Raw genomic sequence first — 27,809 nt, forward strand, 5'->3', positions numbered from 1 at the left:
AGTCCTCCTTTTACGATGGTAAAGAAACTGTAACGTATATTATTTTTTGTTAATGATTATTTTCATGATCATTTAGAAAATTGCCATCGGTAATCATGCTATTTTTGCTAGGCAATATTTGTCATATATTAAGCTTGTTATTTATGGTGGCAAAATAACATCATAAATAAGGAATTATTTATGAAAATTTTTTAAAATCATCACAAATAACTACATACTTCAATATTTTTTGCAAACGCTTAGTAGCATGTGTATTCTTCATAACAAAAAAATTTATGACGATGTCTATTTTTTGAGATTCTTTCTTTTCAAGGGTCACAAATAGTCATATTTTTTTGTGGTGGTTGTTCAATACCTAAAAGGTTGGTCATACGTAAAAGAAAAGGACCAAGGCATGGTTGATCTTGAGAGGAACTACACTAGGTCATTTCAATCATGTATGTACCTATTCCAAAACCAATTCCACCAATGCAACCTTGTTCTAGGCAATCTCCTATCCTTTCTATGTTAGACCCAAACGTGCACGCGCAAGATTGCTCGCGTTCCCAGAGGATCACGAAAGTTCTAAAAATATGAATTGGAAACTATTAGATTATCACTTTACCTAAAAGCTTAAGCTGTTAGGTTGTGGGTCAACAATATATATCAAGTTTTAACATTCCCCCGCATGTGTAGCCGATAGCACGTTGAGAGATTAACAAATAACAAACAATGCCACAAAATAAAGATAGACGACAAGATTAGAACCCAAGACCTCCCGATAACCATCTCTGATACCATATTAGATTATCACTTTACCTAAAAGCTTAGGTTGTTCAGATTTTCTGTTAAGGCTGCTGCCAACCGTAGATTTCTAGTGTGTAAGACTATGCGGCCAGAGATGGAGGTATGGTCGTGGGGCTACAGGAATAAAGGTACGCGGCAGTGTTGCCGTGAGGGAGGCTGGGTGGGTGGTGGCTGTGAATAGGGGGAGAGGGTTTGAGAGGGAGATTGAGAATATTTTAGTGTGAGTGACCCCTCCTCTTGTGGATGGAGGCCGCACACTTTTTATAAAACTTTAATAATAATAATAATAATAATAATAATAATAATAATAATAATTAATTAATTAATTAATAACAACCCTAGGGTGCTTCTCCTATCTTTTGCATGCGTGGGCTATATATTTGATTTAGGTGCTAAAAGAGGCCCGGTAAAAATGAATCTAACAGAGACTTCCCGCCAATATTTCGATTGTTAGTTCAGTGCACGAACTTGAAATCTATTCCGTTCGATAAAAAAGGAGCTTTTGACATAAAAGCAGTTCCCACACAAAAAAGAAAGTCACAGTAGCACTAATTTTGCTACACCTTTCCACGGAAATACATGAAGCCAAACTGATGCTTCCATGGCCAAGGAAATACAGATGCTTGTTGGGAATCCAGAGAATTGAATTCATATCGTTACATGCAGCAGAGCGCCATAACACACTCCTTCCTCTGATCTGGCCGTCTGGATCTCTGTCTATTCCCAAAGCTCTACCAATAACCCATACGGACTTGTTTGGTGAGGAACAAAATTTCACTAGGCCCAGAAGATAAGAAGACCCAAACCTGCATTGTTTCCACATAAATGGACAGGATGGCACCCAAAAAATAAAAATGAAAAAAAATATTAAAACCACATCTTGCAAGGACTTTGTATTCATTTTGCAGTTGATTTTACAAGCAGAGGTCATCTTCAAGCTAAAAGATAGGTTCAGATTATTACCAAAGCGTCACCTCATGTTCCTCTAGCAATACGCAGTGGCATTGCCTACTGACACAGCTCAGGGAATCCTTTGTGCACAGCAAGGATCATTCTTGGAATACTGAAATCCATACCAAGCAATGCAATTGGTACTTGTAGACAATTTTGTGGTGTTTCTGCTTAAAAGGCTTGCTGTTGTGCTTGAAGAAGAATCATGACTTATTGCTCACTGAATATGAAATAGCCCTTCATACGAACCAAGCCAGGCTCCCCAGTTATGTGTCTGCCCATGCTGATATTCTTCATAGTTTTGCATTTTTGGACTAGGATTTCCTGAGTGTGAACATAGTTTTATGATTGAAAATTAGAAATGAACTCAAATAGCTGTAAATTGATAAAAGCAGAGTGAGAACCAAAAGAGTACTTCCAAATCTCGTCCAACAAACAGTTGAAAGGACAGAATCTGAGAATTTATCTTCAAAGAGCAGTTCACCAGACTTGATTCTCCAAATCCGCAAGTAGCAGTCTTCTCCACCTGAATAATATATGTTACCAAACAAACAAATTTCAAGGCTGTAAAAATATGACATGCACTATGTTGTAAGTACCTGACATTACAAATCTTTCAGATGGATCAACTCCAAGCTGCATACGTGTATGAGAATTTACATGCCCTTCGTAAGATTGTAAAGCCCCTTTCTTCATCAGGCGATGATCGTAAAGCTTGATCTGTAAAAAAATCAAAGTCAATCCATTATGATTCGTTACTCCTTTAGCCTGCAGCAATTCTTGGACCCAATGCAAAAACAAATTCAATAGTTGAAACAATTGGAGAATATGAAGTAATTCCTTTATATTTTATACAGCATTGGGAATTGAGTTCTTACTGAATTCATGGTCCAAAGTCATTCAATTTTATTGACAAATAATGATTTGTGTCAAATGTTAAACCTAGATGGTGTGGGTGCCTTGTGCACTGGGTGTTACATCTAAATTTTCACAGGAACAGTCTCTCTAGGCATCAGAGGTAAGACGGTGTACATCTCAGCCTCCATAGACACAATATGGCAGGGGGAACCTTGTGCACTAATTGTTATATTTATATATATATTTACATTTACATTTATTTATGAAATGTTGAATGGAAGCCAAAGAGTCAGACATTGACAACTAGATTATGCTACTAAATCAGGTAAACAAAAAAGGAGTCAATCCATTCGCATGGGACGTCATGAATATATATATCATGCCAGGTTTTTTTTTGGGTAAATTGAATTTTATTAACCAAACCAACAAAACAAAATGCAAGCAACTATAACAGGAATAAAAAGGGAAAAAAAAAACAAAACAAAACAAAACAAAACAAGAGTTTTGGAGGAGGCACAAAGGACATTAAAATAAACATTAGTATAACAATTCTGCACTAAAAGAATTTGGGACCAGAATACCTTGAAAACTCGGGTTTCAAGCCTACTAGGAATGGAAGGACTGTCATTTATTTCCTTTGCTTCTGCATTCACAAGTATCATCTGTTATGGTTGCACAATGTTGAGTTCCTTGTGGATGCATTTTATCTCAAGAAAGCACACTTTGACACTCCTATCTCCTAGTCAAAGTTGAAAGTACTCCAAGGAGAGGTCATACATACACGTAATGTTACTAGAATATTAGAGCTTGGCATAGTCCCAAATGCATACACAAGCATCCAATATAGGGTTCCATCAAGTCCCTACTTCTTTCCATTTGTCGTCACTGGTTCAAATTGAAACGAGTAATTGGATTTGCCTAACCCTAACAGCCTTAAATCACTGCACATAATTCTTTCATCCAACTTCTCAGTTGCTATCTAGGGTAGTGAATAAGGAAGATACTTCAAGGATTCATGGACCCCTCCCAGCACTTGCAAACAAGACAGCAAAGAACATGGTAAACAAAACAACTATGGACAAAGCCAACAACTAGAACTACCACGAACAAGGTGAACAAGAATAACTGGAATCACCACAAACAGTCACCAATAAATGAGCACAACACTGCACGGCTCAGAGGAACTCAATTACCATTGACATAGAACTCCAATGGTACCAAACAATTCATTTGATCTTTATGAAAAATGACCAACATTTTGATGTTATGGACAATAGAGGGATTCATGCCATGTGGGAACAGATCGGAGCAAAAACAAAGCTCAACAAAGGCCCCCATGCACCCACACATGGCATCAAAGTAATCAGCCTTTGACCAGCACATGACAGCCCGTGGCTAGTCCAATGATGACGAAATTTAAGGTCTTACAAGGATTCTCATGGTTTTCAATTGGCAATGATGTCGAAGAGTTTTCTGGCAACTGTTGTGTTTTCCAACGACTTTTGGAGTAATTGCAACTCTTTAGTTGTGTGAACAACCCTCCTCTAGGTCTTTTGGGAAGGACATACGAACATCGCCATATTGCATGGTTTATAGTGGCAAACATGCAATGGGCTATGAGGTTTAGGGTTTGTTTTGGCAGTGGCTGAGGTACTTAGGGTTTAGGTCAGATGATGTTGTGCTGCCATGTTAATGTATTATGTAAATTGGGAGATCTCATCCCAGCCATAGGTCTTTATTTATAATATGTCACATACCCCAAAATGACCATAATACCATCACTAACGCTCATGTTACATTTGGTTCGTTGAATAGCTATTCTTAGGAATATGATGGAATACAATGAAAATTTTGAGACTAGAGGTCATAGTTACTCCTTAGCTATTCCTTATCATTCCATCCAACATGGAATATGAAAGGAATAGACATCCTTTCGGAAATTTTGTTGCTTGTCAGTACCTTGTTATTGATTCATAAGTTTTACATTGTGATCTGCTTTATGACAATAACATATTTTTCAATTCAAAGTATCAAATTCTCCAAGTACTTTGTTCCTAAGAATAGGGGCATTCTACAAACCAAACATAACCTCAATTATGTTAATAATTGTGAATTAGTAAGGCTATTATGGTCATTGGAATGCACTTGAAATATATTATAAATAGATAAAGAGACCTATCATTGTGATTCAGTCTTTCGCTTAACATTTCAACATTGTATCATAGCAAGATTATGTTAACGAAGGTGAGTTAGTAAGGGTACGTCATTGGTATGTACATGAAATATATTATAAATGGAGGGAGAGACCTATCAATGTGATTAGGTCTTCTGTTTTACTCAATACTTCAACATCGTATAATAGCAACATCTGACCTAAACCCAACCGCCAAAGGAAACCCTAAACTTGATCGTCCTATTAAAATCTGCCTTTATAGGGTTGTCAACAGTACCTTTGGAGATTAAAACAAGTCCAGAGATTGCAGGACAACACAGCATTACTTTCCCTCTATTAAGGAAAACCTTGTTACTAGTAAATTACTTAACATTCGTCTTGATACTGTGTGTGTGAGAGATGTTTTTTCTGTCCCTTGGACACTTTCATATCTTTTTCAAGAGAAAGACTCAGCCAAGCGTCCGGTTATACAAATTAATTCACCACTTTATCATTCAAGTAATTGTTATATCATCCTTTAAGTAATAGCCAGATTTTTGTCTTATACATGCTATATGGCCATATTTTTTTCTTATACAAGCCAAATGTTATATAGCTGCACCACAAAGGAAACAGAGCTTGGATGTGTATCCTAAACATCTTCTATTCTCCAGTATTCTAAAGAACTACCTCAAGTTACCCTTGCTGATGGTTCCACTACTGCTGTTAAGGGGATAGGAATATTAAACCCTACTCCCTCCATCTCTCTTTCTTCTATTTTTTACATTCCTAAATCTCCCTTCAATCTCATGTCTGTTAGTAAAATTACGAAGTCACTAAGTTGCTCTACAACCTCCTTTCCTAATTCTGCTCTTTTTCAGGATATAAAGACAAGGAAGACAATTGGTACAAGACATGAGGTTGGTGGACTTTACAACTCGAATCACTCTTTTCTCCTATTATCTGTAGTGTTGCTGCCACACCACATCAAATCAATTGATGCCCTGATCATCCATCATTGGAAAAGATAAAATAGTTAATTCCTACTTTGAGTTTCATGCCTAACCTTGAATGTGAGTCTTGTCAATTAAGAAAGCATCATCATATTCTCTTTGGCTCCTAAGTCAATCAAAGAGCCATTATCCCTTTGTGTTAGTCTGTTCCGATGTTTGGGATCCTAGTTGTGTCACGTCAAAGTTAGGGTTTTGGTACTTTGTTACACTTTTCGATAACTACTCTAGAATGACTTGGTTGCATTTAATGAAAGACCGTTTAGAGTTGTTTAATATATTTTGCGCTTTCGGTGCTCAAACAAGGACTCAGTTTGATATGTCACTCTGGAAACTTCGTAGTGATAATGCCAAGGAGTGCTTCAGTACTCAATTCACCACCTATATGACTAACTCTAGCATGATCCATTAGTCATTTTGTGACCACACTCCAAAAATATGGAGTTGCAGAGCAGAAAAACAGATATATTCTTGAAGCCACTCAAACCCTATTGTATCAAATGAATGTCTCAAAGTTTTTGGAGTGATGTTGTGCTCACTGCTTGCTCTCTCATTAAAAAAATGCCATCTTCAATTGGTGGTGGTAAAATACCATATTCAATTAACTTCCCTAAAGCTCATTTGTTCTCTCCCTTCCTCCTTGTATACTTAGTTGTGTGTCCTTTGTTCATCAATTAAATCCAAGAAGGGACAAGTTGGATCCTTGTGCTATCAAATGTATTTTTCTAGGTTATTCCCATACTCAAAAAGGAAATCGATGTTATAGCCCTACTTCACATCAATTCTGTCTCTACTAATGTCACCTTTTTTGAGTCTATACCATACTAGTCTAATTCTTTGAGCTTTGTTGACCTTAGTTTGACTTATTGTCTTTTAAGGGTGTTGACCAGGAGCGCGACTCCCTCTCTTTCTCTGTTCTCCTTGTTTGTACTCACCGTTGTTGTAATCTTCTACTGTTATTCTTGGGACACCTAATCTAGGGTTCTTTCTTGCTTTCTGAAACTCTAAAACCCATTGCCAAGGGTTTTGGGTGGCTTTGTCATCAAGTCTTGTGCTCGACCGCTCTCTTTGCTCAATTTATTTACCCGGCACATGCATTTTCAGCAAATATACGATGATTGTGAAGTCACAAATCGGAAAAGCGGTTCAATCAACGAAGACGACGTGCCTACTCTCTTGGGAAGGTATTAAGGCGACGATGGTGCTTTCACTACTTCAAGAAGTGCCTCAATCTGCGGATGCGAAGATTGATTGGAATCCGCTTGTAAAGAAGACCTCAACTGGTATTTTCTAATCCAAAAGATCAATGAAGGAAAAGTTGAATTATTTCTTTTGCATCTCTTACATCTCTAGAAAGATCTAAAGATTTTGAAGTTTGCATTGGGGCCAAGAAAGAAGGAGTTTTAGGGCACTAGAGAGTTTGAAGACTCTGCGAGAAGGTCTTTGGATTTGAATCTTGATCTTAGATTGAAGAATTCTTGCAATCTCTTGTTGCTCAAATATTCTTCAACTAATTCTTGTTGCCAGCATCAATTTTCATGCTTCTAAGGATATTTTTCAGGCAGTTGTTTTAACTTTTTGGTTTCCGCCATCAATAAGATCTTCTCCTCTCTTGTTATTTCTTTTTTTATTACTATTATTCCTAATTTTTTCAATAGTTGATTCGCTGTAGTGATTTTGTGTTTAGGATCTGTAGGCTCAATATATTGCTTTTTTTTTTATGTTTTATTTGAAAATCTTAGAATATAACAAATTTTTCAAAAAGTACTATTGCATGGAGTTTAGTCTCGCTCAGATTCACACCCAAAATTGTAAGCTTTAATTTTATTTTATTTTTTTAATGCGTTGTATTGTGTGTATTTTCTACTAGTTGTAGGGGGTGAATAGCGTTAGGGCTGTAAGAGGAGATTCAAGAGAGTTTCCAATCACAATAGGTATGCATCAAGGTTCTACTTTTGAGTCCTTATCTTTTTATTTTAGTAATGGATGAAATTACTAGATATATCTAAAATGAGATCCCTTGGTGTATGTTTTTTGCAAATGATAATGTGTTGATTGAATACAGTAGGAGCGGAGTGGGATCTAATTTAGAACTTTGGAGAGCCACGTTAGAGTCTAAAAGGTCTATAGGATAAGTAGGAATAAAAAAGAATATATGAAATGTAATTTCAGTAATTTAAGGAGCAGCAACAAAGAGAAGATTAAACTAGATAATCAAGAGATTAATAGCACTAATAGATTTAGATATCTTGGCTCTATTATGCAAGGTGAAGGGGAAATTTAAGATGTAGTACATAGAATTAAGACAAGTTGGGTAAAATGGAGGAGTGCATTAGATGTGTTGTGTGATGGTAGAATACCTTTAAAATTAAAAGGAAAATTTTATAAGGGAGCTATAAGGCTAGCTATGCTTTATGGTTCAGAATGCTAGGCAATTAAGAAACAATATGCACAAAAAACGAACGTTGTTAAGATGTGTATGTTAAGGTGGATGAGTGGTTTAAATTTAAAAGATAAAGTAAGAAATGAACATATACGAAATAATTTAGACATAGCACCAGTTGAAAACAAGATAAGGGAGGGGCGACTTAGATGGTTTGGGCATTTGAAATGCAAGCCTAGTAGAGCACCTGTGAGGAGGAGTGAATTATTTATGGTTTATGGTATGAAAAGGGATAGGGGTAAACCTAAAATAACTTGGAATGAGGCTGTGAGAAAGAATTTAATAGCCCTTAATCTAATAGGGGAAAATGCTCTGGATCAGGTGAATTGGTGAAAAAGGATTCATGTAGCCGACCCCACCTAATGGGATTTAAGGCTTGTTGTTCTTGTTGTTATTTTTTTTTAAGTTGTTGACCGCGATGTTTGCCGAGTCTCCCCCATCATAACCTATTTTATCTGCCAAATCCTCCTACATCTTCATCCAATTTGAGTCCTCATTACTTGGATCATCCTAATTTGCAAGTGTACACACTTCAACTCAAGGGAGGGGTGCTCCTCTACTTTCCACTTCTATGCCTCTAGTTCCCTCGTCAAATGATCCTATTTCCTAAGTGGCTAATCCTCTATTTCTGTTCGAAAAGGTAAAACGCATTTCTGCCCAACATCCAATCTATAATTTTATTTTCTATGATTTCTCATCACCCTCATACTACTATTTTGTAAGTACTCGTATCTTCTGCTGCTCTTCCAAAGTACATTTCTAAAGCCCTATCCCATTATGGTTGCATGAATGCAATGATAGAATAAATGCATGTGTTGTAGGATAATGATACTTGGGAGTTGTTACCTCTTCCTCCTAATAAGTCCACGGTTGGTTTTTGTTGGGTGTATGCTGTTAAAGTCAATCCAGATGGTTCTATGACTCGATTAAAGGCATGCTTTGTTGCTAAGGGATATGCTCAAGTGTATGGTTTGGACCATTCAAACACATTCTCCCCTAATCACCAAACTTGCCTCAATACATTTGTTCATCTCCTTAGCCACCACCTATCACTAGCCTCTACATTAGTTAGATGTGAAAAATGTTTTCATGCATGGTGGTCTTCAGGAGGAAGTCTATATGGAGCAACCACCTGGGTTTGTTGCTCAAGGGGAATCAGGCTTAGTGAGTCTTCTTAAGAAGTCATTATATGGTTTACAATTGTCTCCCAGAGCATTGTTTGGTTGATCCAGTGTTGTAGTAATTGAGTTTGGCCTTTGGTAGAATAAAGTAGATCATTATGTAATATGTATTTTATTGTCATATTCCATCCAAGGATTCTACTTATTGTGCATGTGGATTATACTGTGATAATTAGTGATGATGATCAAGGTATCAGAGCCTAAAGCATTTCCATTTCAAACCAAGGATTTTAGATCATTAAAGTACTTATTGGATATAGAAGTATCGAAATCTCGTATGGGAACCATCTTGTCACAAAGTAAATATGTTATTGATCTCTTAAATGAGACTAGGATGTTAGGATCCAAACCTATTGATACACCTATGAATCCTAACAATAAGCTAGTGTCAGATATGGGTGACTTGTTGCCCAACCTAGGATGGTACCGAAGACTTGTTGGTAAGCTGAATTATCTCACGGTCACTCGGCCAAAGATGTCTTTTGCAACAAGTGTTGTGAGTCAATTTGTTAATTCTCTTAAAACAAGTCACTGGAATGCAGTTATTCGCATCTTGAGATATCTCGAAGGTGCAATAGGAAGAAGTCTCTTAGATTAGGGTCAAGATCACACTCATATTCAAGGATATGCTAATGCAAATTGGGTTGATTCATCTTATGATAGAAGATCAACAACCAGATACTGTATCTTTGCTAGTGGTAATTCAAATATATCATGCTTTTTTTTTTTTTTTTTTTTGTGGATAGAGAAAAAACATCTCCCAAAAAATCTGGAACAAACCAGAGAAAAACAAAAACATCAAAAACAAAAACCAAACCAACCAATTCCTCCAATCCCTATTTAAATACTAAAAGCTAGCTTCACTAAGTACTAAACCCAGTACACCATAAAGAAGTCAAGAACTGAATCTTTTCCCACTCCAAATACGAACTCAACTTCTTCCTGGAAAAAATCCGCACATTATGTTCCAACCAAAAAACCCCATAAAACTGCATACTTACTACACTTCCAAAGAGCTGCCCTTTCCTTCCTTCTACTAAAGCCCCAAAAGAAGCGATTAACAAATCTTCCACTAAATAAGGGCATACCCAACTCTCTTCCATAATACTGAACAATTAACCCAAATCCTCCATACAAAATCACAATGCAAAAAGAGGTGAGAGGCTATTTCAACAGAGCACGCAAACATTTGGAGAGAGAGCCTTCAAAGGTCTCCTAATCTGCAACAAGTTTTTGGTATTAATTTTGTTAAGCACAACCAACCAATTAAACATCTTGATTTTGGGCGCAGGGGGGGGGGGGGAGGGGAGACTCTTTAACCTTCCAAATAACTGAATAAAGAGGAAAGGGATAATTTGAGTAGATCAAAAATCCAAAAATAATGATTTACAAGAAAATGCCCCTGAATGATCTAGACACCAAGAAGGAACATCCCTACCCAAGGATAATTTGCAATTGTTCAATACAGACAACAAAGAAGACAATACCACCATCTCCCCATCATTCAAAGGTATCTGAAATGAAGATTCCAAGAGACTAGAAAGTCCCTCCCATTATCCACAAAGAAAGAAATTACTTTGTTTGGCTCAGAACAAAATCTAAAAAGACACGGGAAAGAAATGAAAAAAGAATTGTTCCCAAGCCATGGGTCTTTCCAAAAAAGAATCCAGGATCTCCTCCCCACTATAAATTTAGTGTGCGCGAATAACTCTATGTTATAGGGAATTGTTTTCCAAGGGGAAGTGCCACAACCATTTAGCTAAAAGAGCGATGTTTCTAGCAACCAAGTTACCAGGCCCCAACCCCCTCCCCTAAAGGCTTACTAACCTCCGCCCAATTTACCAAATCGTCCCTACGATCCCTCAGACCAAACCACAAAAAATCCCTCATAATTCTCTCAAGCTTGCTCGCAACACCCACTAGAATTCTAAAAATAGATTTAAAAAAAAAATACAAAGGACCACTAGAGAGACAAGCATAAATGAGCATAATTCTACTGCCAAAAGAGAGAAGGGCACCATTCCAACCATTTAATCTCTTCATAACCCTCTCCACTACTGGATTCCAAAAATCAGCCTCTCTAGGATACCCACCCAGTGGAACCCCTAAAAAAGTTAGGAGCATAGAAGTCAAAGGTGCGCCTGAGGTGTGCCTAGGCCCGAGGCGCACTAAGGCCATGAGGCTTGCACCTCAGAGGGGTTGAGGCAAGGCAACCTTTAAGAGGCACAGCAAGGCACGAGACGCAGTGAGGCGCGAATCACAAATGTTCCGATTATACTATGTTGTTTCCTTCTCTTTTAATCTCAACCATCTGTTTTCTTTCTTTTTTCTTTATTTCTTGCTCTTTTAATGAAATTGCTGCCACTTTTTTTCTGTCATATATACTCAGCTGCTCCCAGACTTATTTCTTCTTTTCTTCTTCTTCTGGCCTGCTGTGCTGTTCTCAGCCAATGCAGCGAACCCCCATTTTTTCCTCTTTTTCTGTCCCTTCTTTTTGTCTTTTTTGGAAATTACTGTTTCTTTTACTGAAATTTCTGCTATGCTGCTCCTCAGTCTTCGAACTGCTCTGCTGCTTTGTCTCACCTCATTAAGGTTCTTTTTCTTTTCCCTTTTTTTTTTTTGCAGTTTTATCGGGAAAATGAGCTGTCTTTTTTCTTCAAAGCATTTTTTTTTTTTTTCTCAGCGTTTCCGCTTCTGCAATCTGGAATTACAGGCATCAGTCAGTGCTCCACTGCTGCTGCTTTTGCTCTTTTATTTTTTTAATTTTTTTTTTATTTCCCTGCTGCTTACTGCTACTTCTATTTTGTGGAATTTATGGTATGAGCATAGCATATTATTGAAAATTTGTGTTATAGTATTCATTTTTTTGTCATATTGAGTATTTTGATATTTTAAAATTCAAATAATAGTCCTAATGTGTTTACAATCAAGTATCCATTATGTAGGGTATTTTATAAGCAAATTTAATAAATGTGCGCCTCACTTCTATGATGCGCGTGCCTTCACCTGCGCCTCGTGCCTAGGCTCCAGGCATCCTTTGCGCCTCACTGCACCTTGCACCTTTGACTACTATGATTAGGAGCCATTCCAATAAACCACACCTCTAATCCTCTCATCAGGGACATTTAGAGCTGCTAAACACTTTTCCCCATATTACCCTTAAGCCCAGAAACTCTCTCAAAAACATTAAGAATACCCAAAATTCTTCTAAACAAAAGATTATGGTCATCAAGAAAGAAAATGGTATCATCATCAAATTGAAGATGAGAGACTACCATCCCCTCATTCCCCACACCTAATCCTTTGGTCAACCGCCCTATCTACCTTCCTACTTAAAACATCATCTACAAGTACGAACAAAAAGAGGGATAACGGGTCACCTTGTCTAATGCCTCTTGAAGCAGTAAATCAAGATTTAGGTTCATGATTAAAAATAACTGAAAACCACATATTAGACAGACAGCCCCTAATCCACTTGCCCCACTGCTCCCCAAAACCCCCCATCTTCAAGAAGACCTTAGCCAAGAAACTCCAACTCACTCTTTCATAAGCTTTCTCAAAATCTTCTTTAAAAACAAACATCCTTTCTTATTCTTACAGATGTCCTCCCCCACCTCATTAGCCACCAGGATAGCATCCACTATTTGTTTGCCCCCCACAAAAGCACTCCAAGCTCTACAAAATAGAATCATTGAGCACCACACTCAATCTATTAGCTAAGACTTCAGTGATAATCTTATACACGCTAGAGAAAAGACTATTAAGTCTAAAGTTCTCCACCTTAGAAGATCTAGCTTTCTTAGGCACTAAAGCTATAGAGTTAGAGTTGATGCTCTTTCTTAAAATCCTATTCCCATAAAACTCAATGAAAACTTTCATCAAATCAGCCTTAACTATCTTCCAACAATCTTGAAAGAAGGTCATGTTTAAACCCATCCGAACCTAGAGCCTTATCTCTATCCATCCTGAAAACCACCCCCCTCACTTCCTCCTTATCAAAAGGTCTCTCAAGCCAAAGCAATTGATCAGCAAAGATAGGATCCCAATCTAAACCCTCAATCATGGGTTTATTAACACAATCCTTTGAATACAAATTTCGGAAGAATTTAGTAATAATAAAAGAAATCAGGCGCTGATCATCAGTACGCCTCCTGTCCCCCAACTCCAGCTCCCTCACCAAATTCATCCTCTTACTTCCATTGGCTAGTCTATGGAAAAAAGAGGAATTACAATCACCATATTTCACCCACTTAAATTTAGTCTTTTATCTCCAACCCCTCATTTCCTAAAAAATCACCTCTTCCAACTCATTTCTAATAGAGACTCTTCTAGCCTCCTCATTGTCCAACAACATTACCTTCTCCTCCTTACGATCTAGACTGGCCAACTTGCTTAAAAGACTAGATTTTCTAAGCCTAACAACACCAAAATCCCCCTCATTCCAAACTTTTAATTATTCCTTCAGCCTTTTCAACTTCATCATAAATCTAAACCATCCCAACCCCTCTCCACATTCTCTCCCGACGAATCCCCAACCAATGGCTTAAAAGTTGCATGGTTATGCCACATGTTCTCAAACCTAAAGGAGTAGGACCCCATGATACCTTACTAGAATCCAACAAAATAGGGAAGTGATCGAAAGTTGTCCTATGAAGAGCCACATGAGATAGATCAAGGAAACTCATCCTCTCACTCACTGCAGAACAAAAATCTGTCCAATCTACTAGCTACTGCTCTAGGCCCCCAAAATGGCCTAGCGAACGAAGCATTTCCCAAAGGGAGTTCTCTTAACTCAAAATCCCTAATAAAAGAGTCCAACTTGAGCATAATTGGAGTAGTTCTACTCTCCACTTTCTTCTCTCTATCATGCTTGCTTGCAATATATCTTGTCAACAATAAAAATATCATGCTGCAGATCAAAATATCATGAAAAAACCCAAAATCTCGCAGCTGGAGCAATTCCTCATGAAACTGGAAAATCAAGAGACTGGCAGTTTTCCTCACACACGCCGCCAGCATGTGGGGCACATGCACCGCTTCCAGGGGTCCTACGGTGATGAATTTTTGGGTGGCGACAGATCGAAGGGTGCTTAGTCCAGTGGTGGTGGCAGTGTGTAGAAATAATCCCAAGAACTTAGGCATTTCCATGGAGCAACGGCTGGGGAACTTTTCAGCAGCATGTGGAGCCACATTGCTGGTTGGAAAGTGATGAAATTTCAGGGGTAAGCGTTTCAGGGAGTTTAGTCTCTGGTGGTGGTGGAGGTGTCGCAAATAATATTCCAAGACAAGTGTCTAGAATCAAGGGCAGGACTGGAATTTCTGAAAATTACAGATGAACAGTGCTCCAGGTTTCTGGGATTTTCCTGCAATTTCTGAACTTGTTGGAATTATTTGGTTCAAAGCAAGGTTGGCAATGATTGGAAGTGATTTACATTGATTTTGATGGAATATAGCAAGTGGGATTCAGAAATCAGAGAGGAAAACTGAACAAGAATTCTGGAATTCAGCAACAAAGAGAGAACTGAGGGACAGAACTGAGAGAAGAAAGTAAAGAAGGAGAGGGAGAGAAGATGAGAATAGAGTTTGCTGCAGGCAGAACAGAGAATTAGAGAACAGATAGAGAAGAAAGAAGAAGTGGAGGAAGAAGACTAATTGAAAGGAAAATGGGGCACTGAGAATGCAAGAATGGACATCATGAGTGAGCTCTGTAGCAAATGAAGCAGCACAACATCAAGGATCTGTAGCCATGAGAGAATGCAGGACAAATAGAGGGGGGAAAAGGGGAAGGAAAAAGAGGAGACACAAGGGGTGGAATCACACATTAACTTTTCAATTCAAATTCATCAACAAATACCCCTACATAGCTTTCACACACTATTTATAAGAAAGCCTCTAACACACGAAATCACACATTTACCCCTAGAACTACATGAAATTACACATTTACCCTAGAACTTCATGAAATTACAAACACGCCCCTAAAATACACCACTACTACAAATAAGCCCCCAAAAGACACAATCCTACAACAAGCAAACTAAACACACATAATAGAGATCTAATTAAAAGCACATTTGGGGTTAGGACCCAAAAATCCATTAACCCTCCTCTTTGACATAGATCTCGGGATTGGGTTGAAATGAATAATCCAAATACCCGCCACATCTCCCTCCTACATCACATAATCTTGTTCCTTTTGCTTCCTATTGACTTTTTGAGTCCGATCTCGTTTTGATAATGACAAACCACTTGTATCTCATGTGTGCGTTTAGTGCTTAAGCAGGTTTATATTTCAACAAGCACACAACGTAAAGGAAAATGGAAGCCATGAAAGACTTAAAGCACACTTATTCTAGCGTATTCCATGAATGTTTGAAGAGCAAAGAAGAGAAGACTTGTTTTATTTGAATTGTATTGCATTTAGCTTTTGTATTTTAATATGCATGCTTTACATGATATGATGCTAAGCCCAATGGACCATAAACTAACCTTAGGGGAACAAACTTTTCATGAACAACCTTTCACCTTAAAATGATAAAATTATACAACGGTTTTTGGAATGATTTTGAAATCAAATCAGGGCCAAAGGTTAATTTTTTATTACGGCCCAGTCGACCGACCAATCTATACGGTCACAAATTAGAAGTTTATGCTTTTAACTGAACCCAGTCAATCGGCATAAAAGGCCCAGTTGACCGGCCTGTTCTTTTGGCCAATATTGAATAGCCCCAGTCGACCAGCTAGACAAAATGGCCAGTTTTACAAAGCCCACCCAACCACCCTCTGGAAAGCACAAAAAGCCCAGTCGACCAGCCTTCAAAGCCCAATCGACCAGATCTTGGTGTCGGCATGCCAAAGCTCACGATTTTGAAAATCACCTTGGCCCCATTCGACCGGAGCAAGCCCTAGTCGACCGGAGCTCTTGAGTTCAGGCCAAATTTGAGCTCCAACAGTCGAATTTTTTGAAAATAAAATATCATTTTTCTCCCCAACGGTCAGAAAATGGTCATATTCTCAAAATCTCTATAAATACCTCGCCCAATGCTTTGAAAATGTTGGTTGAGCATATATTTACATATTCTTTGATTATTGGGTTTTTTTTTTTTTGAAAATCAAAGATCTCATACTCATTTTTCTGTGCTAAATCTTTTTGGGAGAAATTTCAAAGCCTTTCTCCTACACCTTCTTTTGAAAATCCTCATTGGAGAAATCTTTTTTTGAGCTTAAATTCTTGAGTGTGATTTTCACTCATCCTTTCAAAAAGGAAAGAGCATTTTTACTCTCATTCATTCTTCCATTTGAAAATTATTTCTTGAGAGCATAAATCAAATTTCTCCTGGCATCAATTATTGCTAAAATTTTGTGGGAGAACTCATTTATTGTATGTGAATCTTTGAGCATTTATTTTCATACACATTTTACTCAAAGATCATCATTCTCATTATTTGTAAAAAGGCTTTAAGAGTTAAACCCTAGGTTCTCCTGCATTTCTTTTGAAAAAAAATATTGTTTTTGGAGAAATATTCTTGGGGTTAAATCTTTGAAGGATTTATCATATATATCATATTCAAAGATTGCTAAGATTTTATTGAGAAAATTTCGCAAACTCCACTAAGCTTTATTTCATATCTTGTGAGAGTGCATATAGGATTTAATTTGTACACATCAGCTTTTTAAAAAGCATCTCTTGTATGCAAATTTATATACTCATTTGTAACTACGGTTCGGGTTTAAAATCAGACCAGGCGTGGGGCATCGCCTGGAGAGGCAGCTGTGCCTAGAAGTAGCGGATTGTAAAGGAAAGCTTCGCCCTGTGAAGAAGCAGATTGTAAAGGGAAGCTTCGCTCGATTTTAAGGAGCGGATAGTGGAATCCACAAGTGGGATGGCTTGAGGCGAGGACGTAGGCAAAGTTTGTCAAACCTCATTAAAAATTTGTGTTAGCAGTCTCTCTTTCCCTATGCTATTTCTTTTCCGCACTTGTATGCTTATGCTTAATTTGTTGTGAATGTTATATTTGTTTTAAATATCTGTATACATTAATAATTGTGAGAATTGAGATTGCCTGTAAAACCCTAGGATTGAGGTATACTGATTGTGCTTCAAAATTAGGACTAAATTGACCTAGAATTTTTAAATACCCAATTCACCCCTCCCCCCTCTTGGGAATACACCATTCCTCACACTTCCCAAGTCAATAAAAGAGACATCATCCCTACGTTAGTTCATTATGATGTTCGGGGTCCTAATCGTGTTCTTTCAAAGTTGAGTTTTCAGTATTTTGTTACATTCTTGTTGATTACTTCTCAAGGATGACTTGGCTTTACCTATTGAAAGAATGTTCTAACTTCTAAGCTATTTACTTCATTTTGTGCTTTTTATTTTGAAATCAAAATTCAGTTAGTTTTTCTGCCAAAATTCTTCATAACGATAATTCTAATGAATCCTCAACACCCATCCCATGTACACAAAGCAAGCAATCACACGCAAGCATGCTGCCATGAACAAGCTTGGCTAGTGACTATTGGTGAATCATCCCTAAGGTATTCATATTGGTAGTTAACTATGAAGGATTCTAATCAACAAGTTAAACTGAATTTTGATTTCAAAATTGAAAGCACAAAATACTAGAGCTAGAATAGCATAGGAAGCTCTTTAGGGGACGATGAGTGTTCATCAAACATTGTGAAACTCACTATCATTTGTAAATGTGTATAGCTTACTTGCCTCTCTCGCTAAACACATGTTGCCTACGGAGATGTTAATAATGAATTGAGTTTATTTATAGTTCACCGTTTGACTCTTATTTGCTTTCATGTTTGTTTACTACCTTTGCTTACCTTGCATTTGACGACTATGAGTGTGTCTTGTGGTGAAATTGCAATATACTTTCAATTGACTAGTTAAGCAAGGGTGTATAACTAGTGTTGCAAGGCCCTTCACAAGGTGTGAAGTGTTTGCCCCATGACAGTATCAAAGCTTGGTTAATTGCCTTGTGAATTCAATTGCCTTCGTATTGTGAGATTATGTGCAGTATCAACAAGAGACCATGCCAACCAATACCAAGACAATTGGGTGCTAAATGCGCAAGCTAAGACAGCCAACCATGTGGCGGTGGAGATGCTCAACTTGTTGAACATGTTGATGCATTGGAGGGATCACAAAAACATCATTAGGGTTCTAGTGAGGAAATGTTAAGAGGACCTCCACGCTACAATAGAAGCTTTATACATCCAACCTAGATAGGGAATCTTAATGCCAAGACAAACCTAATGGTTTTAGTTGTTGAGAATTCAAACTCTATAGGGGTAGAGTATGAAAGAACAAGCGCATCAAAACCCCAAACGTATTGGGGTAGGGGGGGATGATTTTAAGGCATTGGAGAACTTATTTGACATGGAGCAAAACTTTTGTGTGATGAGGATCAACTTGGAGGCTGCGAAAGTATCCATGGCGACAATGTACTTGAGTGGTGATGCTAAGCTATGGTGGTGTACCAAGTACGACAAGATTCAGAATGGATGGTGTGTTTTTAATAGTTTGGCAGACTTGAAGAAAGAGCTAAGGCCCAATTATTTCCTAAAAATATTGAGTATAATGCACGTGCAAACTGCAAGATCTCAAGCACGCTTGTACAATCAATGAATATGTGAAAAAATTTTATGCTTTTGATGTTGGATATCTAAGACATGCCGGTAAAAGATACTATTTCCTCAAGGGGTTGAAAACGTGGGCAAGGGAAGAATTTCATCGACAAAGAGTGCAATACTTGCCTACTGCTAGGGCTCCTACAGAACACTTGACTGAATATGCTGAAAAGAGTTCTACTATGTCCAAAGAGAGTGACATATTGGGTGGAAAAGTAGAAAGTCTTTCAAGAGGGGCGAACCCAAAAGGGGGGGAGCCGACACCAAGGCATTAACTTTGAAGGAAGCTCCACCATCTCATTCTTTCAACACACCCAATGGTAAGGGCAAGTTGGCATGCTTCTTATGTCGAGGCCCCTATCAAAGTTGTTGATTGCCCTCATAAATCATTGCTCAATGCCTAATAAGCTTCCACTGGGGAAGGGGCACAAGGGGGAAGGGGCACAAGGACAGGTTGAATATGAAGAAGAAACTTTGAAGATGGATGCAATGAGGAGATTCAATGTGTTGGAGAGGAAAACCAAAAAACTAGCAACTCGTTTGGTTCGCATAATAGCTATTTCTTGGAATAAAATAAAACATAGTGAAAATTTTGGGAATGTAAGTAGTAGTTATTTCTTATATGTTCCTTGTCATTTCATTCAACATATAATAAGAAAGGAATAAACATTCCCGTGGTAAAATTTTGGAATAGTTATTCCTTGTCCATTCCTTGTTATGGTCTCATAAAAAGTTTCACATTGTTATTTGTTTTATGGTATCAATATAATTTTAAATAACTGACTACAACTAACCTGTTATAACTAATCTATTCTTAAGAACAAATATTCCATGAACCAAACGTCAGGTAAAAGTTGCCTAAATTAAAGTGTTAATGTTTGTGGATCTATTAATCAATAGGAAAAGCACCCAAGCTATGGTAGTTACTAGCGCTACCCATAAATCTGTCTAATAAGCAATAGCGCAAAGGCTCAACTTGAACTTAGAGAAGGACTCGGGACGCATGAAAGTTGTTGACTCTAGCTCAAGCTATTCTAAAGTTAGCCAAGCAAGTGATTGTAAAGTTTGGACAGTGGGTGGGACATGAATTTCACAGTCGTACCGGTGGATGACTTATAAGTGATAATTGAAATGGAGTTCTTGAGGTAGACTGAGGCAGTACAAATTCCGTTTGATGGTTCCCTTTCTCTGATGGGAGATTACCTTTGCATGATGCAAGTTGTTATGAAGAAAGGGGATGACGAGAAGTTCCTCTAAACCATGCAAATCAAAAAGGGATCAATAAGAGGTGAGCAAGCATATCTTGCCCTATTGGCGGTGGAAGAAGTAGGCCAAAAGCAGGTGCCTACTCATATCCAAGATGTGTTGGATGAATACAAAGTTGTGATGCAAACAAGGTACCACACATAGTTGTTAGAATCGATCAATTCTCGATTTGAATTGTACAAACCAAGAGCAAGTGCCTACTACCATCCAAGATGTGATAAATGAATACAAAGTTGTGATGTGGATAAAAAACTGCAAAAATAGTTGTTAGAATTGGTCGATTCTCAATTCAAATCGTACGATTCAAATAGAGTAGAGGGAAAATCGAGTTGAATCATAAGGAGAGTTGAAAGCTACATTGAATTAATTGAGAATTGTACGATTCTCAGCCTGAGTAAATGACTCAAATCGAATTGCATGATTTGAACAATTTTCTTCTCTCATCTCCAACTGCTTTAAAACCTATGTAAAACCCATTTGTACCCCTATTTCTTTTGCACAATTTAGTTACTTGTGCCATTTACGTAACTTCAGTCCCAAAAGAGAGAAGAAATGAGACCCTTGACAATCCCTTTGGCACCCTCTATTTCCTCTGCCACCATTCTTTGTTCTTTATTTCAGCCATTAAAGGAAAACCAATCATTTTCCTATATGCTTTTGTTTTGCCATTGAAGAAAGACCATAGACCAATGTCTTCTCTTTTCTTCTGTTCTTTTGTATTCTTTGCTCAATTTTCCATTGAAGAAACAGTCTCACAATTGGAGAGAAGGCTCAGTGGAGACGACCATAATAGGAGATGGGCTGAGAAAGAAAAACTCTAGTTTGTTCTACTATGTAGGATCGTAGCCATGTAACCTAACTTGGTTCCTTCCTCTCATTTTTTTCAATTTTGATATTTTAATTTGTTTTTTTTTATATTTTGAATTTACTTCTTATTTTAGTTGTTAAAGTTTTAAAGAAAGTCCATGGCCCCATGCATTAAAAATGATTTTTTTTTCTTATAAAACACAATAACATTTAAATTTTTATTGTTTTTTATGATACATTCTCTTAAAACACAGTCATAAAACCCACAAAGTTTAATTTTTTATTAATATTTTCTTGATTTGTGCCCTTATTTTTTTTATTAAAAAAAAAAAGAACGTACGCATGATTTTTTATTGTTAAATATATTGAGTTAACTATTCAACAATTTATAATAGACTATTGAACTTTGAGATATTTTATAAAATTCAATTATTCGTTTTAGTATTATGCTATTATAGAACATAGAGTTATAATAAGTTAGTAGTATAGTATTATATCATACTTCTTTAGTTGTTTCTTACTCTTTTTGAAAATCTCATTCACTTTTTATTTGTAGGTTGAAAATTGAAATTTGAATTGGTAAATTTGTGCTTATTTGATTGCCGGGTTGTGGGATGTTAGCTTCCAATTCAAGTGCTAAGCCTAGAAAAAAGAGTTCCAACATGAAGAGTGAAGATCCTACATAGGATCATCGTTTTCGAATCAATGATAATAAGATGCACTTGAAATGCAATTATTGTGAGCTTGAAAGGTGAGTTGGCATAATTAGAATGAAGTATCATTTTGCAGGGGATCATGATAATGTAGCTACTTGTAAGAAGTGCTTGGAAGAGGCGAGGGAAAAATTTGTAAATACCCTAGAAGGAGTAAAACAAAAGAATGTTAAAAATGAAAAAGAAATTTTGCAAGAAGAGATTGGAGAACAAGAACATGAAGTTCAAATTACAAGAGGAGAAAGAAGAGGCACCATGGATGTTTTTATATCTAAGGGCAAAGAAGCTAAGGGCAACAGCTTTAAGCAACAAACCTTGAATGCAATCATGAAAAATAGGGAGTTGGTGGTTCAAAGCATTTGTTGGTTTTATATGGACATGCTTTACCATTCACTTGGTGAAAAGAGTCCATTATTTGCGACAATGATGAGGATGGTTGGGAATATGGAAAAGGATTGAAGATTCCAAGTAATCACAAGGCTAGAGTGACCTTTTTGAATAAAGAAGTTGACAGTGTCAAGGAAATTATGGAAAAATATAAGAAAGAATGGGTAAAGACCACATGCACTTTGATGAGGGATGGATAGACCGACACAAAACAAAGGCATCTCACAAATTTTCTCATTAATAGTCCTAGTGGCATGGTTTTTCTCAAATCACTAGACACTTCAAGTGTGGTGAAGGATGCCTATAAATTGTATAAATTCTTGACTCATTAGCAAAATAGATTGGAGGGGAAAATATGGTTCAAGTGGTGATAGATAGTACTTCAGATTATGTAGGTGTCGATGAGTTGTTCATGGAGAAGAGGAAACATATATTTTGGTCTCCATATGCTGCCCATTGCATTAACTTGATATTGGACATTTGCCAATTCATATGGGTGCTTAACATGTTTAGGGAGTTTTCTAGGGAAAAAAAAACAATGAAGAAAGTTGGGTTACAAGGTTTGCTACATCTTTTCTCACATTCAAAAGTTTTTTATGAAAACAAGCTTGCTCTTTAGGCCATTTTGCATCGGAGGAGTGAGTTGTGTGCCACTATGCTTTAAGGTTGGAAACTAAGGAAGAGGAGGCCATATTATTGTGTGATGATAAGTTTTGGAAAGCAATAAAGTATTGTTTGAAGTGTCTAAGACCACTTGTGAAAGTTTTGAGACTTACTAATAATGATGTGAAACCAGCACTCGGATATTACATGAAGCCATGGATAGAGCAAAGGAACAAATCACCCAAAGCTTTAATCATCAAAAGATCAAGTACGATCATATTTGGAGCATCATTGATATGAGATAGGATTCGCAACTCCATAGGGCACTTCATGCGGTAGGATATTTCCTTAATCCTAGGCAAGTTGCATTGTCTCAAAACTAAATAAATTTAGTGACATGTTATATGAGCAGTGAGTGAGCCTATTAACTACTCATTTATATTTTTCGCTTCTTTTATTTGCATGTTCCAATAAGTGATGGCTTTAATGCAAACATGGAAGTTCATTAACAACCTAACCAACATTGGAGACACAAGCTTTATACTTGTGGTTATAGATAGGTTTTCAAAGTACGGTACTTTCATACCCACACCGACGTACTATTCAGCAAAGGAGACAGCCCAATTGTTTTTCAAACATGTGGTGAAGTATCAGTGTTTCCCGAGATATTGTCTATGACCAAATCACAAGATTCACAACGAACTTGCAAAACTTTTCAAAATCCTTAGCTCATAGCTTAACATCTCTTCAACCTACCACAAGCAAACATATGGACAACTGGAGAGATTCAATATGCTATTGGAGTACTTGGACCATTTTATCACCGCCAACCAAAAAAATTGGATGCGACTACTTGATTTTGACTCAGTTTTGTTTCAATGTCCAAAAGAGCTCAATAACCAACAAGAGCCCTTTTGAGCTTGTAACAAACTAGCAACCGCTATTACTTCACACAATGGACAAATCATACAAAGAAAAGAGTCCAAAAGTATACATCTTTACCAAAGAATGCAGACAGGATGTGCAGATCGCTCGATCTTAATTGGAGAAAGCTTATAAGTAGATGAAGAAATGGGCAAAATCAAAAGGGAAGACCTCGCATTTTAACATAGGTGACTTGGTGCTTGTTAAGCTCTAGCCAAAACAGATCAAGTCACTATCAAGTCAAGATAGGAGACTATTTCGCAAATATGACGGACCAGTTCCCAAATTGGCCATAGTTGGGAAAACCTTTTACAAGGTTGATCCTCCATCTTGGATGAAAGAACATCCTATGTTTCACATAGCTGCCCCAAGCCATTTATTGTTGACACTGAAGATCCAAACAGAAGTTTGCCAGCCAAAGAACCACCAAAACATTGCAACTTGTCAAAGAAAAGTTACTCGGAGTTGCTACTTAGTAGCTTTTATAGTCTCTGCTCGACCAAATATAGCCTTCCACGGCCTTCAACAGATCAAGGGCACCTTAGGTACATGGCTCTAGAAGGCATGACTTCTTAATTGACAAGATCAGAACCTCCCTCACAACCTACCACTTTCTGCATCCGGAAAGCTATCCTTACAAACAAAGAGTTCACATCGTCAAGGAAAGAGTTGCAAGAGTTCTTAGTGACAGTGTAAAGGCCTTGGAGACAAAGAAATCAACTAAATGTCAGCAAAAGACATGCAACCATTCATGGACAAAGTTGAAGAGTACCTAGCATCAAAGTCTACAAGGATGTCATCTACATAAGTGGAGAAAAATGTCAGGATTCAAACTTGTTCAAGGCATTATGCTTGCCTTTGACCACTTGCCTTGTGTACATGGGATGGATAACCATCATGTAAATGGGTTTTATTCCTTGAGTAGGATAATGCCTCAAAGTAAAATAGAAGTAAAACTCATCAGTCAGTTTGATGTTTCCTAGTATTGAAGCCAGAATAGCATAGAAAGCTCTTTAGGGGGGAATGAGTGTTCATCAATCATTTCAAAACTCACTAGATTTTGTAAATGTGTTTAGCCTACTTGCCTCTTGTTAAACATATGTTGCCTATGGAGGTGTTAATAGTGAATTGCATTGCTTTATAGTTTACCACATGACTCTCATTTGCTTTCATGTTTGTTTACTACTTCTACTTACTTGCATTCGATGGTTGCGTATTTCTCATGTGGTAAGACTGTAGTACACTTTCGGCTTAGTGATTAAGCAAGAGTTCTATAACTTAAGGGTGTTCAACAACCCACCCAACCCGAACCAAACCAACCGAAAAAATTGATTTTGAATGGTTTATAGGTTGATTGGTGGTTTTCTATTTTGCATAATCTGATTGGATGGATCGATTTGTGGGTTTTGTGTATAAACCACATGACCTGCCTCCAATGCATATATGATATATGTAAAAAAGAATAATAATTAATTAATTAATTAAGGTCTACAACTACTTGAGACTTATGAGAGAATACATAGGATGGATTGTGGGATTAATATATTTTGGAGGGGTTTTAATTTTCATGTTTCCCATTTTTTATTTCTATTGTAGTAATGTTTATGGATATGGTTGGTCCTTTTGGAAAACAACAGACATATTTTGCATTTTATGATTTAATGTGATTGATAGTATGTGTGTTAGACAAATGACATAATATTTCTTTGAATACTTTCAAAACCTTCGTCATACTTTGTTATTAAAGCAAAATTCAAAATTGTAAAATACTTATTCTATTTATCATATTGTTACAATGATACTATTTTTTTAATAAGAAATCTACTAACCTAATATATTAAACTTGAATGACACAAGTGTAGGTAGTGTATTCAATGTGACATATGTTATTATGTTTGACAAAACTCTCACACATATTCCCTTCGTGTTTTTTTTTTTTTCCTATTTTTCTACTTCACCTTTAAACAAGCTAAACCACCAACCCAACTCAACCCTCCTAATAATCAAACCAATTCACACCACTTCCTCAATGGTTCAGCTCAGGATTCATTTTTGTCAAACCGATAAGAATGGATCAGTTGGAATTTTGGGCCCAACCCGACTCATAAACTCTCCTACTATAACTGGTGTAACATGGCTCCTCACAAAATGTGAAGTGTTTGGCCCGTGACACCCATCATCGTGTGCCAAAATTCCATAACAAAATGGAGTCGCTGAAAAATACATTCTTGAAATCACTTGTAATATATTGTATCATGTGAATGTACCCGAATGTTCTGGCATGATGCCCTTACTACATACTAATGCTCTGGGTTTTTCATTACCTCTACATATACCTAGTTGTTTGAGCTTTGTCCATTAGTTAATTCCATGTTGATAAAATGGCCGTAGTGATTTTGATTGTGGCAGGAGTTTACTGTTGGATGAAATTAGGGAACAATGTGGATATGTTTCTGATTCCAGTAACATTTTAGGGGACTTATTATATGTACATCCATCCCCTTTGGAAGGATTGGAGGGGTCGCTATGTTTGAAAATGACGATTTGGTTAATGAGCTGCAGCACAAGGACGGTACCAACACTAGTGGTGGACTGAGAAGATTCCAAGGGGAGGATTTAGAAGTTCAAGATCTCATGGATAAATTGGATTTATAGTATTATAATTCTAGGGGAAATGAAGTGCGTCTTGATGGGTGTAAGAATTGAGCTAAAAAGGGTCAAAGTAAGTTAGCTAACTTGAAGTATTGATGAATTATGAAGGAAAAGGATTGAAGGGGAAGTTCCTTGTTTTATTAATTTTTATTTTCATTTTTTTTTTATTTTTTAATTTCATTTTATTTTATTCTTATGAGGTGGACTTCTTGTCCTCTTTCATTGTAATTTCCATTTTTCTATCTATTACACCTCCTTTTATTATCAAAAAAAAAAAAATGTTAATAAGTGGGATACCCATGTTCTTAAGTGTTCTTCCTCAGGTACTTATGTAATTAGAAATAACATGCTACAACAGTCCTTTGCAGTTTCTCTATCATGCTACTTTCTCTGAATCTACTCTCTTTTACTTGATTCTGAATCCTGATATTGATGATTTATTTTCCAAGACCTAATTTTCTTGACTAGGGATTATTGTCTACCTTATCATCCTCCTAAGTCTTCATCCCGGTTCAGTCCTTCTAGTTGTCTAGATTGTCCTAATTAGCAATTGTATGGACAACTAAAAGTAGGAGGACCCTTCCAGCATCTAGTATTACACTTTTGGCTCATTGATCGGTCTCTCATGATATTGATCATGCTACTACTGTTTGAAAGGCAAGCATACATGTACCCAACATCCGATCTCTAATGTTGTTGATTATGATTTTTTGTCACCCAAACATTATTGTCTTTCCTTCCTTTTTCTCTCTTCCAAATTTTTTTTCCTAAGGCCTTGTCCCATTCTGAGTGGAGAGCTACCATGGATGAATAGATGTATGCCTTCTAGGGAACAGATACTGGGGAGCTTGTGTCACTTCTCGTTGATAAGTTTGTGGTTCATGTTGCCAGGTCTATACTAAGGGTTAACATTTTATCCAGTTACAAAACTTACATTAGTGCATCCTTTTGTCTCCTTAGCTACTACTTGCCATTGGCACTTGCACCAATTGGATGTGAAAAAATTCTACCCAACAAGGTGATATTCACAAGGCGATCGATATGGAGCAGCCCTAATTTGTTGCTCAAATGGGAGTCAAAGTTGGTGTCGCGCTTTAAAAAAATTTTGTTCAGTGTGCAATCTCATAAAGCATGATCTGGAAGATTTAATACAATGGTGATTGAGCTTGTCTTTAAAGATGCATGGTGGACCACTCTATATTCTACCATTGTACTACTGCGAGTAAAATTTGTGTATGTGGGTGATATTGCAATTATTGGTGTCAGTAGTCAAGGTATAGAGTATTTGAAGCAGTTTCTGCAAACAGAGCTCCAAACTGAAGATTTGGGATCTTTGGAGCACTTCTTGGATAGTGTGGTATCTAGAACTCAAACAAAATCTTCTCGTCACAGAGGAGGCAAGTTCAAGAAGTACTGCATGAGACTGAGTCG

General features: G+C 37.1%; 1 protein-coding gene across 3 annotated transcripts in view; it reads right to left on the minus strand.

Annotated features, from left to right (window-relative positions):
- Nucleotides 1-1,199: 1,199 nt before the first annotated feature.
- LOC131160472 (uncharacterized) overlaps nucleotides 1,200-27,809 on the minus strand; it is a 61,772-nt gene continuing 35,162 nt past the window's right edge. For 2 of the 3 annotated variants that reach the window (XR_009138051.1, XR_009138050.1), the window contains 4 exons: nucleotides 2,337-2,457; nucleotides 2,153-2,263; nucleotides 1,750-2,061; nucleotides 1,200-1,592 (listed from right to left, as the gene is read on the minus strand). Coding sequence is in view for 1 of the 3 variants with exons in the window: in XM_058116180.1 (XP_057972163.1) it covers nucleotides 1,955-2,061; nucleotides 2,153-2,263; nucleotides 2,337-2,457 (339 nt within the window). In the remaining 2 variants the exon portion in view is untranslated. Of the gene's footprint in view, nucleotides 2,062-2,152; nucleotides 2,264-2,336; nucleotides 2,458-27,809 lie in introns of all 3 variants that reach the window. The other variant, XM_058116180.1, reaches the window with a different exon arrangement.

The sequence above is a fragment of the Malania oleifera genome, chromosome 7, assembly GCF_029873635.1.
Source record: "Malania oleifera isolate guangnan ecotype guangnan chromosome 7, ASM2987363v1, whole genome shotgun sequence".
Classification (NCBI taxonomy): domain Eukaryota; kingdom Viridiplantae; phylum Streptophyta; class Magnoliopsida; order Santalales; family Ximeniaceae; genus Malania; species Malania oleifera.